This window comes from Rhineura floridana, chromosome 21, assembly GCF_030035675.1.
Source record: "Rhineura floridana isolate rRhiFlo1 chromosome 21, rRhiFlo1.hap2, whole genome shotgun sequence".
Classification (NCBI taxonomy): domain Eukaryota; kingdom Metazoa; phylum Chordata; class Lepidosauria; order Squamata; family Rhineuridae; genus Rhineura; species Rhineura floridana.
In genome coordinates, this window is record NC_084500.1 from 12,123,175 (window position 1) to 12,140,911 (window position 17,737).

At 44.2% G+C, this 17,737-nt stretch overlaps 1 protein-coding gene across 31 annotated transcripts in view; it reads left to right on the plus strand.

Moving 5' to 3' along the window:
- The window catches only part of MSI2 (musashi RNA binding protein 2), a 600,705-nt gene that overhangs the window by 343,136 nt on the left and 239,832 nt on the right, over positions 1–17,737 (plus strand). For all 31 annotated transcript variants that reach the window (XR_009759877.1, XR_009759878.1, XM_061605200.1 and 28 more), the window contains one exon: positions 13,330–13,378. Coding sequence is in view for 29 of the 31 variants with exons in the window: in XM_061605200.1 (XP_061461184.1) it covers positions 13,330–13,378 (49 nt within the window). In the remaining 2 variants the exon portion in view is untranslated. The remainder of the gene's footprint in view (positions 1–13,329; positions 13,379–17,737) is intronic.

Genomic DNA, 17,737 nt, shown 5'->3' on the forward strand with positions numbered 1-17,737 from the left:
AATATTGTATGAGTTGTGCAATGTGTATAAATAATCGGAGGAATTAAGCCAACAGTGCCCGGTATGGTTCCAGAGTGAGGGAGCGGAAAGAGCAGGGGAGGTTGGGCATACTTACAATGCAGCACGTATCTGGGTCATTGGATCTCATTCTTGTTCTTGGACTTAGCCTAAAATTTCAAACTATTTGGGGAGGGGGCAGGGAGATCACACTGTTAAATCCCCTTGTAGCTTTTTAATCGACAAACAAAGTGAGCTAAGCCAAATAAGTGATGGTCAAAACAGAAGTGATCTTCAACAGCTCCTTGCAGTAGTGCCAAAATTAATATCGAATCCTAGGACAGGTGGCATGCAAACCTTTTTCTGGTCAGGTCAGCTGTTCCTAATGCATGCTTTTTGGCCCCAGTATGCCTTGCTGCAACCTGAGCTCTTGTTTGTCATCAGGTGCAAACATATTTAAGTCTGCAAAGCACATCATCTTCAGACTGTTGCAAACTTGTGCGCTGCTTTGTGGTTTTGGGTTGGTCTAAAAATCGTCTTGTTCTTTCCACACTTTTTTGGATGTGGGAGTTCAGAGCAACTGTCATATAAAATGTACTTTGCTCATCTCCTCTGGGCAAGATCAGGCAATATGTCAGTTTAAATTAAACAGCCAAGAGATTTTTCACTCTTAGGGCGCTCAGGTAGTGATCAGTCTACTCAGGGCATCCCACTTTTAGGCACTCATGCCTGAAAATAACCTCTTGAGTTTGGCAGTTCCCAAGAAGATGGAGTTGTTTAACATCATCTGGAGGGCCACACCTGATCTCATCTCTTCCTCATCTTTTCATTCTTTTGAGGTGGAATTTTTCCAATTACCTTTTCATTGTTTCAGTATGGATATTTTGGTTTTTTTCCTGCTGAATTAGATGGCAGTGGATTGAACATTGTCTCACTGGTAACCCAGCAAAGCTACTGCTTCACACATTTGGCAGATGTACGTTGAGCTTTGGACACTTGCAGAGTACCCACATGTTTGGGCTCCTGCGTGGTTCAGAATAGGCAAGTTTCACCCCACTGATCAATCAAGCCAGATTCCTCCAGCTGCTTGGCTGTCCCCCACCCAAAGAGCAATGAAGTCTGGCATCCTGATGGTTCAGCACTGAGCTTTAATAGAGGCTGTGGAGAGTTTGCTTTGTGGTGTTTCTCCCCCCCCCCGTACCTTATTTCACGGCTGTCACTATGTGTTCCCTACGTATTTGAAAAGATTAGCTTATTGACAGGCTCCTTGATTCAGTAGTAATAAGCTCGTTGATTCCACAGAGCCCAAGATAGATCTGTACAATTATCACCTTGGTCAACATTCATTAATTGGGAGTGCGATTGAATGGTGAATGTTACACTAAATGGCAGGTGTTTCTCGGGCAAAGACTCTGAGGGGTATGCCTGTACTATAAACTTGAAAACTAGCTCTGCTGTCATAGTTTCCACTCAAGGAAGGTGGGACTAGAGACCACTTTGTGTGTGAGTGAGAGAGAGAGAGAGAGAGAGCTGGTTGTTTGTTTGTTTGTTTTTAAAAAATATTATATTGGAAACCACCCTGGAAATGTTAATTGAAAGGCAGTCTAGAGATTCCTTAAAGTTAATAAATGATACTCATGCAAGGACAGGTCACCATCCACTTTGCATTCCGTAATCTTTCACTGTTGATGCTCTGCTAATTGGTGTTTGGCAACTCAACAGGTCCCACCCCCTTCTCCTAACTGAACATGCCTCTCAGTTATGCAATTGAACAAAGCTCCCAGGATGAAAGTGGGCTACAATTTTATTTTATTTTATTTTATTTTATTTTATTTTATTTTATTAAAGAAATGCCATGGTTGTCTTTTTTAATTGAAGAAGCATGGATGTCATATAGAGATAGCTACATGGATGTCATATAGAGATAGCTACATTCTCAGTGGCGGCCCCCACTCTTTGAAACTCCCTCCCACAAGATCTCCGGCACGCCTCTTCCCTAAATGTGTTTCGGAAAGCCTTAAAGACCTGGCTCTTTCAGCAGGCCTTCGGGGTATCCGGGGAGGGTTAATTGTTATAATTGTAATGCCTCCTGCCCTGTTTTAATATTGTTGCTGCAGATGTATTGTTTTTATATTGTATTATTGTATTTTATCAATTATATTTTTTAACAATTTTGTAAGTCGCCTAGAGTGGCCATCGGCCAGATAGGTGACGAAGAAATTAAATTTATTATTATTATTATTATTATACACACCACAAATAAGGCTGGTTCTCTTAATCAGAGATAGCTCATGGAAGTATAAGGAAAATTATGCAGGCAATACTCTGACCAATTACTTAATAACAAGTTAACTCTCCATGATTCTGCCCACGGAATGAAAGCTTAAAGGCATGATCAAGCTTAGGGATTAAGTCATGCACTAATGAAGCAATTGTATTAATATTTCATAAAATAACTTTAAACCTTAGCTGAGGGGTTCCCAAACTGTGGTCCGACCACAGGCCATGAGCTTCATTCAAGTGGTCCACATGGTGTGTCTGTAGATTTGTGGCTGAAGACAGGAGACAGCATGTCCGTCATATTAGCTATTCATATAGATATTTAATTGTATTTTCTATTTCTTCTTTTATTTCATAGAATTATAGAATAGTAGAGTTGGAAGGGGCCTGTAAGGCCATCAAGTCCAACCCCCTGCGCAAATGCTATTGCATTTTATTGTATTACAATCTCAATTCTATGGAATTCAAATTATAATACAATAAAAATATATAAGCAGCAGAAAATACAATTAAAAATAATACAGCATCTAGCACAGTGTATAGCAATTGCTACAATAGGCAGAAAAATCATTCATCAGTCTGCCGAGACCCTCAGCAATTTTCAAGTGGTCTGTGGGGGGGGGAGTATGGAAACCACTGTCTTAGCTTTCTTCTGTTCTGCTTTGATCTCTCGCTTGCTCTCGTGTGCGCGTGCATGCGTTAGGCCCATTCTCCATAAAATGTGTACTGTAAAGAATAATACTGTATTACATGTAAACAAAAAATGCAGTTAGCTGCTGAGTTGCTTGATCACTGATGTTGGGAGTGAAAGATAGTGGGAAATGATATGGTCAGGGCAGGACTTGGGGCCAGCAGGGCTGGTTTTACCACATTTTGAAACCATATGAAGAGCCCCCCCCCGAACATTAAGTCTAAAATAACTGGAAGAAGGGAGAAGCCTACAGAACCCCGCTGAAACTGTTCTCTCCAAATCAGCCATCTGTTGAGGTGGCAAGTGACAGCAAATCGTAATAGGGGGTTTTAAGAGCAGCAGTTGCTAGTCAAGGGGAGCGCAGATCAGTGCGCTAACATCAAATGCTGCTTCTGTATGACATCTGTCAGAAGACACAGTTGTCTCCCTCTCTCCCTCTCCCACGCCCCTGGCTCCCAGCAATAAGTGGCTGATGGTGCTCTTGACTCTCTGCTCGAGTAATTGCCCATCACGGCTCTTTCTCTCTGTCCATTAACTCAACTACCACCTTTCCCCCCTAACCATCCTGCTGAACGTGCTCAATGACAATTTCCCCACCCCAACTATCTGTTCACGTTGCTGGGCCAGGATATGAGCATAAAAGGCCTAGTCGTGTCTGCTTGCTCCATTTCAGTTGGATGTGCTTAGACACACACCAAATGCTGAAGTGCTGTGAGCTCTTCTGCTTTAGGTCCTCGGCACCCTTTCAAATGGCTACACTGCAGACCATTTTCTTGCACCTTATTTAAAATGTATGGTTTAATGACAGATGATAGCGCAGCCTTAGAGCAATGCACATAGCTGCTGTGAGGCTTGTGTTGGTGCTGGCCCCAGATTGCTGAGCTGTGCAGCTTTTAGGAACTTGCGTGAACCATTGTTTAGAGTAGGACTAGTGAACCCGTGGCCCTCCAGAAGCTGTTAGACTCATAGCAGCCCCGGCAGCCAGCATGGCCAATAGTTAGAAATGTTGGGAGTTGTAGTCCAGCAACTGGACTGGACTACAGGAAGGCTACTGTAGGGCTGGTTCTCCACACTAAAGGTTCTCCATACCTGGTTCAGAGCATTAACACAGGGAGTCAGGGAACTTACTTGAATCCCAGCTCAAGTTGTTGGTTCTTGAGGAAAGCCTTGAGCAAGTCTGCATCGCTCCTGAATCCCCTGCTTGCAAACTGGAAGAGTTCTCTATAGTGCACAAAAATCCTTAATATCAGGTAGCATTGCAAATACTTCTTTATTTGTTACAGTTATTTATAATCTCCCCTTTCAGAAGACAAATCCTTCTGGGAAGGCTTACAAGGAACATCAGAAACATGTTAAAGACGACAAACAATATAAACCTATAAAAGTAATCAGGATCTTTCTCACAGAACAGCTTGAAAGATGGCCCTGTGAGGAGAAGGGGACAGTCCAGCTGGAGCAGGCTATGAGGTCTTTCTCACCTCCTTTCCTCTTTTTCAAAGGTTCCCTGAGAGTTAGGAGGGCTATAGCTCAGTGGGTGAGCACATGTTTCACATGCAAAAAGTCCCAGGTGTAATCCCTGGCATCTTCAGGTAGGGCTGAGAAAGGCCACTGGCATTACTGTCAACAGTTCTGGGCTAGATGGACCAATGATCCGCCCCAGTATAAAGCAGCTCTCCATGTTCTTAGCTGACTGCTTCTTGAGATTGTTAGAGGGTGTGGTGGTGCTTGGAAAGACCTTCAGCAACAGCCCCTTTCCCCAATGTACTGAATGGGCCATTCCAATCTAGGACATATCATGGGGGAGATGTATGGAGAGGTATCAACTACATTTTTAAAACAATATTGCTGTTCTTAAAAAATGCAGAAGCCAAATCACTCCTGGTTCAAGACCATCAGCCCTTTAAGGAGCCTCACTGATGCCCTGCTACCTGGCAGTGGAAGCTGGAAGAGGACTCCTCACAAGGAGTTGCTTGCCCTGCCTCATAGCTAATGGAAGCAGATATCCCAAAGGGTAGTGACAACCCTCCTCTCTTCCTCAAGAACAGGCATTCATGGAAAGTATGGGAAATGGACTGCCTTCAAGTCGATTCTGACTTATGGGCGACCCTATGAATAGTGTTTTTAGGTAAGCGGTATTCAGAGGGGGTTTACCATTGCCTTCCTCTGAGGCTAAGAGGCAGTGACTGGTCCAAGGTCGCCCAGTGAGCTTCATGGCTGTGTGGGGATCCGAACCCTGGTCTCCCAGGTCGTAGTCCAACACCTTAACCATAAAATCCCTCTTTTTCTCCCGGAGCAGTACTGATCAAAGATAGAGTAGTAACCCCCTTCCTTTTATAAAATTGCCTTAAGAAGTAAACATTAAATACATCCAAGCCTGTTTCTTGGTTTCTGTCAGAGAGAAAATTATATTTGATCAGAGAGAGGAAATGGGAATTGAGGACTGGGAAAAAGAGGCATATTTATTCATTCTTAAATTTGTTACTGGTGTTAATTTTGCTGCAAATGGCACTTTACTCTCCCACCACCACCACCCCTCCCTGCCCAATTTCAAACTGCTGAGACTGTGAGAACATTTAGTAATGCCCTCTTACTTGATGCTTTTAATTAATTTGGATTAATAAGTTTTTGTGAGCTGCCACATTGAGCCATGTGGGGATAACTGTTTTTGGTTGTACTTTGCCTTTTACAAAGAAGCCCATTTTGCATTACTAAATGCTTTTATTTTGTTCAGCAAAAAAGCTTCAACGTGATGCTCAAGGGAGCAGGATGGCGAGACCTGCCCGTAGAGCATCTGGGCCATCCCTGAGGAGCACTTGCGTCTTCCCCTTGCTGGACAAAAAAATGCAAGTAGTGTTGGTCCGACAGGAGAAATAGTTCCAAAGCAACAACGGGGTGCCTTTATTTGGACAAGCTAAAAAGGCACAAAGAAGTGGATTCGCAAATAAGTTGTCAAAACTCTTCATCAGGCTGCAAGTTCAGCAGAAAATAAAGCAAACCAAGAAATGAGGGGGAGGATGAGAAATTTGTTTGAGGAGAGCCTAATCTTTCTCCCCATCTGAAGTTTGCAAGAGCCAGAAGATGGAGTAGAGGAGCTGTTCGGTTTGAGCAGGCTTGATATAAAAAAGATGTAAGATTGGACCAAGGGTTACTGAGAGGAAGAGGCAATAGCTGATTTCCCTTTGAAAATGTAAAGATCAGCTGTGACTGAGCTCTGTCTCCAGTACTACTGACGAAGCAGAGGGTAGAAGTTTGAAAAGCACACATGGTAGCGCTTACATCAGGAAAGCTAGAGATGAATCTCCCAAAGGCCAACTGTGCTGCTTCTACTATTATTTCTCAGCCTCTGTTCAGTGTCAAGGAAGAGGGGGTGTGTCTGGAGGGTCAGGTGTAGAGGCAGACAAGGCAGCCCCCCAGGGTGGCTCAGTCTGAGGAACCTCCCCGGTCTGCAAGCGGTGGGCAAGGCTCGGCTCAGCATTGGTGCTAGCCTTCTTGCCTTCTGGTGCAAACCATGGGGGCACCCTCATGAGATTATGATGGGAATATTTGGACAGCACTGATTGCTCTGTTTCGGAGCTTTGATGCCCACCCTAGTGGCATGGGACCTGGCTCTGGGTAACCTAGTGACCTTGTCCTCAGCTGCTGCGTTTTAAAATACCAGGTGGGATTTCTGAAGGCGGGGGACTATGTAGTTGTTATCGGGCCACAGGGCGAGTCACAGACTTTGTGTGAGTTTTGTGGGACCCAAATAGAACTAGAGAGGGAGGAGGGCCAAATCCCAATAGTGTTGAATTCTTTTTCCTTTTCAGGCTAAGTGTGCCCTGCCTTGTCCAGCTCCTCCTGGGCTCTGAGCTCCCAGGAAGGCAGACTACAATTGTGGCACCTCTTAGTGGCTTTGCATAGAGAAGATGCAGTAGAGTCACATTCATGGGAATCCTGTCAGAACCCTGGGCAAAGCACTGGCTGTAGGCCCTGCCCTCTTCCGGGCAGGTCCAGTTTTCATTTAAATGAGTTGAACAGCCAAGTGTCTCAGGTGACTGGCCACTATAGCCGTAAACATTTAAATGCCTTCATGTGTGTCTGGCTTTGACGGCATTAATGTTGAACAAATTCATGGAGGTCTAGCAAAGGCTACTAGTCATAATAGTGAAATGCAGTCTCCATGTTTAGGGGCAGTCTGCCTCTGAATACCAGTTACTAGTGAGCAATGGGAAAAGAAGGCTGTTTTTTTGTTCTGTGCGTGGGCTTCCTGGCATCTACGCTCCTGTTAAATATTAGACGGTGGGCAACATCTCCGTTGCCTTTTTGGCACTAACGGAAGACTTTCCTCTTCCAAAAAGCCTTTTAAGTGGAGACCTTATCCTCTTCCACATCTATATTGGAGTTGTTTTAAAGATGTTTTTATTGTATTGGGGAGGCAGAGCGGGATATACATTTAATAAATAAAGAGAAGCTTGATCATTGTGGGATGCAGGATACTGGCTAAAATTGGCCAGTAGGTCTGATCTAATAGGGTTCAGTTCTGATTAACCATAATAGGTAGGAATGGAACCTTAGAGTAGCAGGTGGCTGGAGGCATTCAACTGAGGAAGGGTATTGCCTTCATGTCCTACTTGTGGAATTCCAAGAGGCATCTGGTTTGCCACTGTGGGAAGCAAAATGCTTGACTAGACAGATGGTCTGATCTTATCAGATAATTTGCTTTTATGTCCCTTGTTTTTTCCCCTTTTTATTGTGTTGTTCTGAGCAATGAAGGTGGCCCATTAAATGTTACTTCACCTAAAGGCACACATTTGCACACCTTGGTTACACACTTTTTGAAATGAATCTAAACCAAGGCAAACAGGATTAACTTTTGGAGTATAATTTGCAAATTGCTTCCAAATCTTGCTAGAGTTTTATTAGTGCTTTGTGGGCCATTCTGGATGGGGGAACAAGAGAGATTAGTTTGCTTAACCTCTGGTTTTCCTGCCAGGTAGTCAGACTTTCCCGGCCTTGTTGGAATGGCACAAGCAGCTTGTGTCTTGATGGATCAGAGACCTTTCTAACCCTCACTCCCTTCACCTTGCAGTGTGCGTGTGCATGTTATTTTAAAAAATCTCTCCTAAGAACCCACTCCTTCCTATCATCTTATATGTTTTATTTTTGCAGAGGCGTTTATAGAATTTCTCTTTCCTTGCTGCACTTTATCTGTTCAGGGGGTATTGAGTAGTGCCATTGTGTCACTTGGCTGCAAAGGAAAGAGGCTATTCTTCTGTGACAATGGGTGCCCTACAAAAAAAAATCACCCGGGGTGGGGCCAACTTAGGAAGCGCTGAGGCAGAGATAAAATGTTCTGACCTTAGGAAACAAAACAAAAAAGATAACCAATTAGGCATGGCTTGAAAGAGCATCCTAGCTTTAAAAAATCCAGGGGTATCATCTACTGCTTGGTACAGACAAAAAGCTCTACTCCAGAGAACTTTGTTCAGCTCCACCCTGTATTTTGAATCTTAGCTCTCTCGCGCGCTCTCTGCACCTATTTTTTACTTGGCGGTTTTCAGAGTCTGATCCAAACTTCCTGTTTATTTCTCCACTACCATCAGTCTGAGTTAAACAGAAATGTCACAACTCTTGCAGTTGCTCCTCAGTGTGAATGCTCAGACGTTCATTTCCTCAGCCTGAGGGGGCGTCCTTGAGCATCCTTGAACATTGTATACCATGCACTGCATGCTGGGAATTGCAGAGGAATCCAGGCACCCACCCCACTCTCTTCATATAAGGGAGAATGTCCACTGCAGAGAGGTTACAGTGTCCTAGAAAAGAAAGAATGAGAACAAGTTTGTCCCTGTAAAACAGGTCATAGCTCTGGAAAGAGATGGTAGGTAATTAATCCAATTCCGCACCCCATGGCAAGATCATTCACGGATCAATCTCCCAGAAATTCCAAAGCACCATAGGCCTTGTGCCTTATTGTGTGTTAATGGGGGGCCAGTGTGAAGAAATGGTTGAGGTGTCATATTAGAATCAGAGAGAACTGAGTTCAGATCCTTGTTCAACTATGAAGCTCCCTTTATCACATTGTGCCAGTCACTATACCTCTTTAACCTTCTTCATAGGGTTCTTGTGAAAATAAAAGTGTGTTTGGGGGGTGGGGGGTAAAAAACCATATGAGTTCCCTGGGGGACTGTTTTAAGAGCCTCAATCCTAAACATATCTATTTGAAAATGAGCCCCGATGATTTCAGTGGACCTTGCTTCTATACTTCCACACACTGTGGTTAGGATTTCAAGTTGAACTTGTGACTATAGCCATGTGTAGGTTTGTTTGTTTATTATTACAATGGTTTATATACCATACTGTAAGCATGAACCATCCCATGTCAGATCATGCTTGTTTTGAGGGGACAGCACAGCCCTCTGTCCCTCCACATCACATCATATCACAGCACATCACAGCACAGTGTAGGCTCAGATCCGATGCCCCCCCCCAAAACACAGATCTTGCAGGTGGCCGCATGCCAATGCAAATTGATTTTAGAATTTTTTAACTGTTTCTAGAATGCTTTTTTAAAAAAAGTACTTTGTTGATGTTTGCTGCCCTGGCTTCCTTCGAGAGGAAGGACAGAATATTAATTCAATAATAAATAATATCAGGAATGGTAAACCTTTGGCCCTCCAGATGTTTCTGAACCATAACTCCTATCAGCCCCAGCAAGCATGGCCAATGGCCAGGGATGATGGAGTTGTAGTTCAGCAACATCTGGAGGGCCAAAGGTTCCCCACACCTTGTGTATATTATGAGTGGTGGAATGTATATCAGTGCCTACTCGATACATAGCAGACTTTTGTGTTTGTGCTACGACAGACATAGACTGAGATTGTTCAAAGGGTGTAATCCTCCTATGAGATCGCTCATAGAAGGGATCCACAACCAGTAACCCCATGTCTGTGAAGGATTTGGATTGCACTGTGGTTGTGTTTATGGTTTTCCTATAACAGAGGCCCAGGCACAGCATTGTCTAATGTACTGTCTTATCTACATATGGGCAGACTTCAGGCTTATGGGATTCACTTCTTTATTTTTTATTAGAACCCTGAATAACACCAACTAGAACCAGATGCAAAATGGTGGTTTGAGGTGGGGGTGCTTACTGTACCCCACAAGCCGTACACTGAGATGACCTGCATGTACAAGTACCAATCGACATCTGATCAGTAGATCAGGGAATCTAATTTACAGTGGGATGTGGGGGGAGAGACTTCTTCTTGATGCCATTATTAAATTGAAACCAGTTGGAAGTGAAAACCCTACAAATCCTACAAATCGTCCAGTGATCTACCTTCGATCCAACTCTGGCCCTAGCCCATCAAACAAAATTAGATTATGTTTCTGGTAGAGAGAGTAAGGAATACATCACTAGCTAAGGCACTGGACGATCTCCCCCATCATAACTTCCTCTTGCAAATGCATGCGTTACACTTTTTGTTAACCTGTTGCCCAGGAAGAATGAAGTTTTTTTGGGGGGGGCAGGTTACATGCCAGCTGGCTTTGCAGCACTGTCGCCTAGGGTTACAGCTAATGTGGAGATGACTCTGCATCACAGAGTGTGGTGCTTTTCCCTTTAGACAAAGAGCAGCTCCCTTATCTACGGAGTGCCTTGCTGTTTGTTACCCTAGTTACAAAAGTAGCTTGAAGGCACTCTGGGAACAAAGAGGCTTCAGAACATCCACCTTCTGAGATGTCAGGAACTTGCTGAAACTTTTTGCCATCATGACTGACAAGTTGCATCCACGTTCATCAGTTAATGTTAGCTGAACCCACGCCCCCCCCCGAACTCATCTGTCATCGGGACAGGTGGCAGGGGAGGCAACCAAACTCCAGTTCCTCCTCCCCTGAAGCACACAACCAGTGTGATTGCCAGCACAGATTGCATAGTGTCACAAAGTAGATTGAAGCACACCAAATAAAGATGCAGGTGCAATCCTCTGGAAGGGTGGCTTGAATCTGGTCTACCTCTGCATCAGGATGAGGTGGCAGAATCTTCTTGCATATGGTATAGTGGACTGTACCTTTTAAGACTGTAGGGGGGTGTCCTGTTTTTCAAAGCTCTTCTGTGTTAAAAACTTCTGCAAGTAGAAAACTTGACACAACAAGGAGTGGGGTGATTTTTCTCTTTGATGTGCTAGGGTTTTTTTTTCCTTGCAGAGGGATTTTGGTTAATGTGAAGGAGTGCAACATGCACACTTGTGCACACACACACACACACAGAGAAAGACTGTGGTGGTATGATTCACTTTCCCACCTAAGGATTTAACCCCCCTCATTTGGCTGCATGGGTAGACTAGGCTGTGTCACTGTGGCACAGAGATTATATCTCAGTCAAAGAACCTTGGCCTTCTCTTTATAAAAATGCAAGGATCTTTGGTTGCCTTGTTCAATGATAAATCTTGAATACAATAAAACAAGTATTTTTTTAAAAAAAGAGGTAGCGAGGCAAAAACCACATCTGAGCCTGGTTACAGTGTAAGTCCAATACACACTTCAGCTGAATTGCACTGGGGCCAGGAGATGCAACTGAGTATTTTAAAAACATGATTGCAAAATTAGCTGGCAACAATACAACATTGCTACACTCACTTTTTACAACAGTCAGTCACTGCTGAGTTGCTTTATACGCAAAGGTACTTTGTGGATGAAGGTCAAGAAAGGCGCTAATCCACCCTCACCCAATCTTTTTAAAGACTTGTATCTACTTTAAATGCAGATGATAAAATGTTTTGAGGGCCCAAAGTGCACAATTTTCTGAGCCGTTCAAGTACTGATGATGATCAAACAAAGTTGTTACAGATCTACAGAGCTAAATAAAACATTACATCCATTCTATAGGGTTTTCTTTATTGCCAGCCTTTAAAAAAAAACTTTATTAAATCTCCTTTTGGTTAAGACTATTATTTTGACTTGCATCACTTCCAGACAAGGTCCTTTGGTTATTCCTTTTAAGGGCACAGCCTTATGACAATAAAATGTCTTGAACACTCTGCAGCGACAGCACATGGTGATAGTTGTGGGGGGGGTGATGGGGGAATGAATGATGTGTTTGATAAGAATTCAGAGCACTGCTTTCTTTCTCTGCAAAAGTGTTGAACCTAGGTGTGGCTGTGCAAATTTAATGTAGGTGGAATAAATCATGCAAATAATGACAGAACTTAAAAGCCATTTTTTTTGTCACACTTGGATACATTTAGTCAGTCAAGACCCTTCTCTTCTCTGAAGTGGAAATGCCAGAACCAATGCACATGCAACCTCTCCCTCCCCCTTCCCACAATCTCCTGTGGCTTTTCAAAGGGCCTTTTGAATACCTTTGTGGCTGATCAGGTTTCTGCCTTGGACACCCTGTTGGAACCTCTTATGGTTCAGTGGCTTTGCTCAAGGAAGGTCTGGGCTTTACATTTTCAGATGGATCTCCCTTCCCTGCTCTGTGGGCATGACTCCTGCCTTTCCCCCAGCTGTCTCAGTAGATTGGGGAGGGGGCTGGGGAATGGGGGGAAGCTTCGATTTCAGGAGAGGCTTTTTGGACAAAGAGGCTTTTGAGCAGGGCAATGCTGTATGCAGTATCAGTTTTAGTGAGGGGTTTGGTTTTCTAATGGGTGTAGTTGTTTGCGTTTCCTTCTCTTCCTGCAACAATCCCCCTGAGGTAGGCACAGTTGGACAGCTCACCACTCTCCGAGGCGAGGTGGACTTCTTCCTACTCTCAGGGAGTGATCCTGGCATAGCAGAAGCCTTTTTGTTTTAAATTGGAACTCAGTTTGGATCCCAGTTATGAAGCTGATAGGGCTGGATCACCCTAACCCACTGTACCTGAACTGTCCAGGTCTAATGGAAAAAACCCATGTCAGTGCTGAACCCCCAGAGGTTTCCTGTTTTGGGGATCCTCCAGCTTCTGCTGCTGTCACCTTGAGTCTCAGTATGTAGCTGGGATACAAATGGAATGAAATAATGAAGATACGCATGTATATAATTGTAGGACAAATTTGCAAAAATATAGTCAATTAATATAGAGTCATAACAACCATTGCCCCTTCTGATCAAGACGTTAAACCATCCAGAATTCACATATACTGCTAATAACAATGGATGTGGTATTATCTACATTAAGATATAGTAATATGCACTGCTTGACGATGCCATTACCTATAAGTGCTCTGCTTTTTGTTTGGAATCAAAAGTGTGTGTATCCATCCATAGATGTATACATTTCTGATGTCACGTAGAGGAAAAGAGACTTTAGTTATGCTCAGCTACTTCCAAATGTAACTCTAGGGATCTTCTTTGAAGATTGGCTTTAAAGACGTTTAAACCAGACGCCTTCTTGTGTCTTGCAGGTAGAGGACGCCATGCTTATGTTTGACAAGACCACCAACAGACACAGAGGTAAGGGGGGAAATGTTCCCAAGGTCTGATGTCACTTTTTCACTTTGGGTGGATGTTCTGTGGTTTAATGAAGAGTGTGTTGTGCACAGTGAGTGACTTTCTGGGTCAAAGGATAAGATTAGTAGTTGGATTCCCCAAACGCCAAGAGTGCATTGACTGTCCCCTCTCCATAGTCAGGGAAACACCAATCTAGCTGTGAGTTGTGAATCTTTCTGTTTCAGTGGCTGTTATCCCACAGTTACAATATTTGGCTTCTGTTGTTGCAAGAGCTTTTTTGAAGTTAGACGTTTGAGTCATGTCCAATATGTTCCTGTTTAAGGCCTTTGGGTTAGGATTTGGGCAAGCATGAAAAGTGAGAGAACGGTTGCTTAGGTTACGTGGCCTTCTCTGCGACGCTGCCTACTGTGGAAGAAGCCACGGCCAAGGTTGTTCTAAATGTTAGCATATTAACCCTCTCTCTAGTCTCTCACCCATTTTGACTGCTGGCAGGGTTGAGAAACTGTGATGTAAACTTCATTGGCATGGTGTATGTATTGCTCATCCTCATGGGAATGCAGGGGGCTATTTTAAAAAACCATACTATGGAGACTATAAAACCTCAAACTGGCAATTTGAGCAGAGACGAAGGAAAGTCTTGGGGTTTTTTTTGCCCGCTTTTGTTTATAGCAGAGATGGGCAATATTACCTCCAAAATGTTCATGTAGCTGTGAGAGGTTGCATGCCTCTTTTTCCCCAACAGTCTCTGGTGTCACCATTTGTTATCAGTTCCCAACTCATTCTCCTCACTTCATAGTCAGTCCCTATTCAGCTGTCCAGATGGTTGCTGTCATTTTGAGCCCCAGTAGGTGGCTGGGGAAAAGGGGGAAGGGAGCCCAAGACAAATCCTCATTGTGCCCCTAGACCGCCTGTGCACTGGGGACCTCTGTCCACTCATATCCCCTTTCTGGAAACGTGCAGACCTTTGCTTGAAAGCTGTGTGGCCTGACTACCTCACTGAGGCATTCCACATAGGCATATGCTACACAAGAATTTTGCAAAGGAAATGAAAGCAAGCAAGGTGGGTCCTTTGTTTTTGAGAATGAGAGTAAATGCCATAATGGGGAGGGCTTGAGAGGTCTAGTTCTTTCTGTTGTGGTGGTCTCTCTCTATGGTGAGCCCAAGGTCCACAACATATTTGCACTGAGATCGGTCCATGTTACACACCTGGTATCTCTGATGCATACAGGATTTAATCTCTGCTTCTGGGCCCTTGTGACAGTGCCCAGCATTATAGCAGGCTGGCCAGAGAAGCTGTGTCTGTCCACAGCGGTTGGTTTCCAACAACTGGACATTATTGAGCTGTGGACAGATAATGAAGGGTTTATAATCTGTTGGAGGGAGGATGATATGGGGAGCACTGAATGACTTTGAAGTCTGAAGCCATCCTGAGCTTCAATGGAACTGGGGGTGCTCCTGGATCCATCTTTGTCACTAGAGGCCCTGGTGACCTCCATGGCTAGGAGTGCCTTTTACCAGCTTTGGCTGGTAAGACAGCTGCAGCCATTTCTGGACCGAGATAGCCTGACCACTGTTGTCCACGCACTGGTAACCTCCAGGCTGGATTACTGTAATGTGCTCTATGTGGGGCTGCCCTTGAAGTTGGTCTGGAAGTTGCAGCTGGTGCAAAATGCGGCGGCAAGACTGCTCACTGGAGCAGGGCATCACCAACATGTCACCCCGCTGCTGAAATAATTGCACTGGCTGCCCATTTGCTACCGGGCCAAGTTCAAGGTTCTAGTTTTGGTGTACAAAGCCCTATACAGCTTGGAACCAGGATACCTGAAAGACCATCTTATCCCTTGCATACCCTGTCGATCACTGCGCTCTGCAGGTGAGAGCCTCCTGCAGATATCATCTTATCAGGAGGTTCGTTCTGCACAACATAGGAAACGGACCTTTAGTGTGGCGGCACCTACCCTGTGGAATTCCCTCCCCTTAAATTATTAGACAGGCGCCATCTCTGCTATCTTTCGGCGCCTTTTGAAGACTTTCCTCTTTCAACAAGCCTTTTAAGTTGAGTCTTATCCCAGTCTGCGTCTGTGTTGGAATTGCTTTTTAATATTTTTTAAAACCTTTTTTAAAAAACAATATTTTAACCCTTTTTTAAAAGATGTCTTTAAAGCTTTTTAAAAATGTTTTTAAAGTTGTTTTGTTTTAATGTATTTTAAGGTCTGTTTTTATTATGTTTTAAAGTGGTTTTAGTGCTTTTGTTTGCCACCCTGGGCTTCTGCTGGGAGGAAGGGCGGGATATAAATCAAATAATAATAATAATAATAATAATAATAATAATAATAATAATAATAGAGTCTTTAGGGGGGTTCAGTTGACCCTGCTGAAGAAGTCTGGCCAGTGCTTTATCTCTTGTGTGTTATCGAATCATCAGTGCTTGAACAGGTACACCTTCCCCATTCCTGCTCCTGCTTGCAACATTTCTCACACTTGAATCCAGTTAGTGTTTGGGTTCTTTTATTTCTTCTTGAAATCTGAAAGCATGTCAGCTTGCAAAGACCTAATTAGGAGATATTCAACAGGGAAGCAGCCAAACAGTCCTTGCGTGGTCTCAGTGTGCGGTTCCGCGCAGGCAGCATAAAGGTGACAAGTTTTAGAATGGAAAACAGTAAAGGTGCTTTCATGTCAGTTTCTAGGGCTTGATTTTTCTTGTTAAGGGAAGTGATTTCTCCCTCCCAAAAGGATTTAATTAATGTCCCTGAGGCAGACTACACTAACGTCTTGATGGCACAAGAAGTAACGTCTTGATGGCACTTTTTCCTCACCTGCAGCTTTGCTGGTGTGAGCAGAATCAGTTCCTCTCAGTGACCCCCTCTCTCCCCTCCCCTTGTTGGAGCTTCAGGTTTCACCCTCTGCTAAAGATTGTGAAGGGTGCTATAGATGAAAGTAGGCCATGGCTCCTTCACACTGGACTTCCTGGCAGCTGAGCTGCAGACAAGCTGCAGCCTGCCTGGGAACAGCTGTCCTAGTTGTTAGGGATGTAGGAGGCAGGCTTTCCTTGGGAGTCTTTGTCCTGACTCCCTCCCAGAATCTATATTGATTGGTTGAGCAACCAGAGTCCCAAATGATTGGCAGCACTGAGCATTAATGTGGCAACGTCTTTCCTCCCCACTCCACCTGCCCACATCATTTTGCTCCTTCCCTTTTCTTTTGAAGGGGTTCCATGTAAGTTAAGGGAAGAAAGGAACACAGCAAGCTGATTCCTCTCTCTCTTGTATCATTTTGAGGGTGGGCAGGTGTCTCAGAGGCAGGTGTCCTGAAGGCAGGCTGGGAGTCAAAAGTATGGAGGCACATAAAGGCTGGACCAGGTGGCCTCCCCAATGAAGAGTTGCCAAGATTGAAGGGACTGAGTGTTTGTGTCCCTGAGAGGCACATGACTGGCCCTCCAGCATCACCTAACTTGCCAAGCTAGGAGGAACATGGGTGGCTATTTCAAGTTCCTAGGTAGAGTGGCCTATAGTTCCATCCTTCAATCAGCAGCTCAGTGGTGCACAGACCTAGTGGCCTGAACCCTAACCCTTCCTGTCCAAGCCCTGCAATATCTGACGCTCCTACATTTCTACAGAAGCATTTGAGAACGAGGGCACTAAAGACCCAGGAAACGAGAAACTTCATCAGAAGCACTCCTTTAGACTCTAGATTTCTTGGTGGGGGGAAGAATGATTCCCAGGAAGGCTGAATGACTTACTGACAAGATATATTCAAGATTAAATAGTAAAGAAAAAGTAATGTGTGTAGTTTCTGATACCCTGTAGTAAGTATGACAATGATATTAGCATCAGGGCAGTCCTCTTTGAGACATGCATATAAATAAAATGAAGGAAATTGTGCCTTTGGCACCTGTACCTCTATAGTCCCATTTAATTGTTTATAACATTAGGCACTCCATGTGTAAAACCAATGAATTGTGCCAGAAGTCACTGATGCTTCTGTGGTGCTCATTGTGATGTCCTCCCCTGGTTCTCCCTGTCAGGTTCCCACCTGCTTGTGGCTACTGCCTTTCACTAGGCATCACCAGGGATACCACCAGTCCGGACCGTCCTTTATATGGTTTCTCACTCCGCTCTAGCACAGATCTCACTAGATCCCCCTGCTAGGCAGCACCACCAGTCATGTCCTATAACCAATACTCCCAGAGACTTTGCCTGAGTCTCTCTCTAGCTGGTTACTTTTGTGACTGCGTGCTTATGCTGTTCCCAACCCCCTTGTATCTTTATAGATAACGCATACAACTCTGGGTTGCTCTGGATACTTGAATTGTTATTATTCCTCCCTTCACCGCTGCCACCATTAGATACTGTTTCTCTTCAG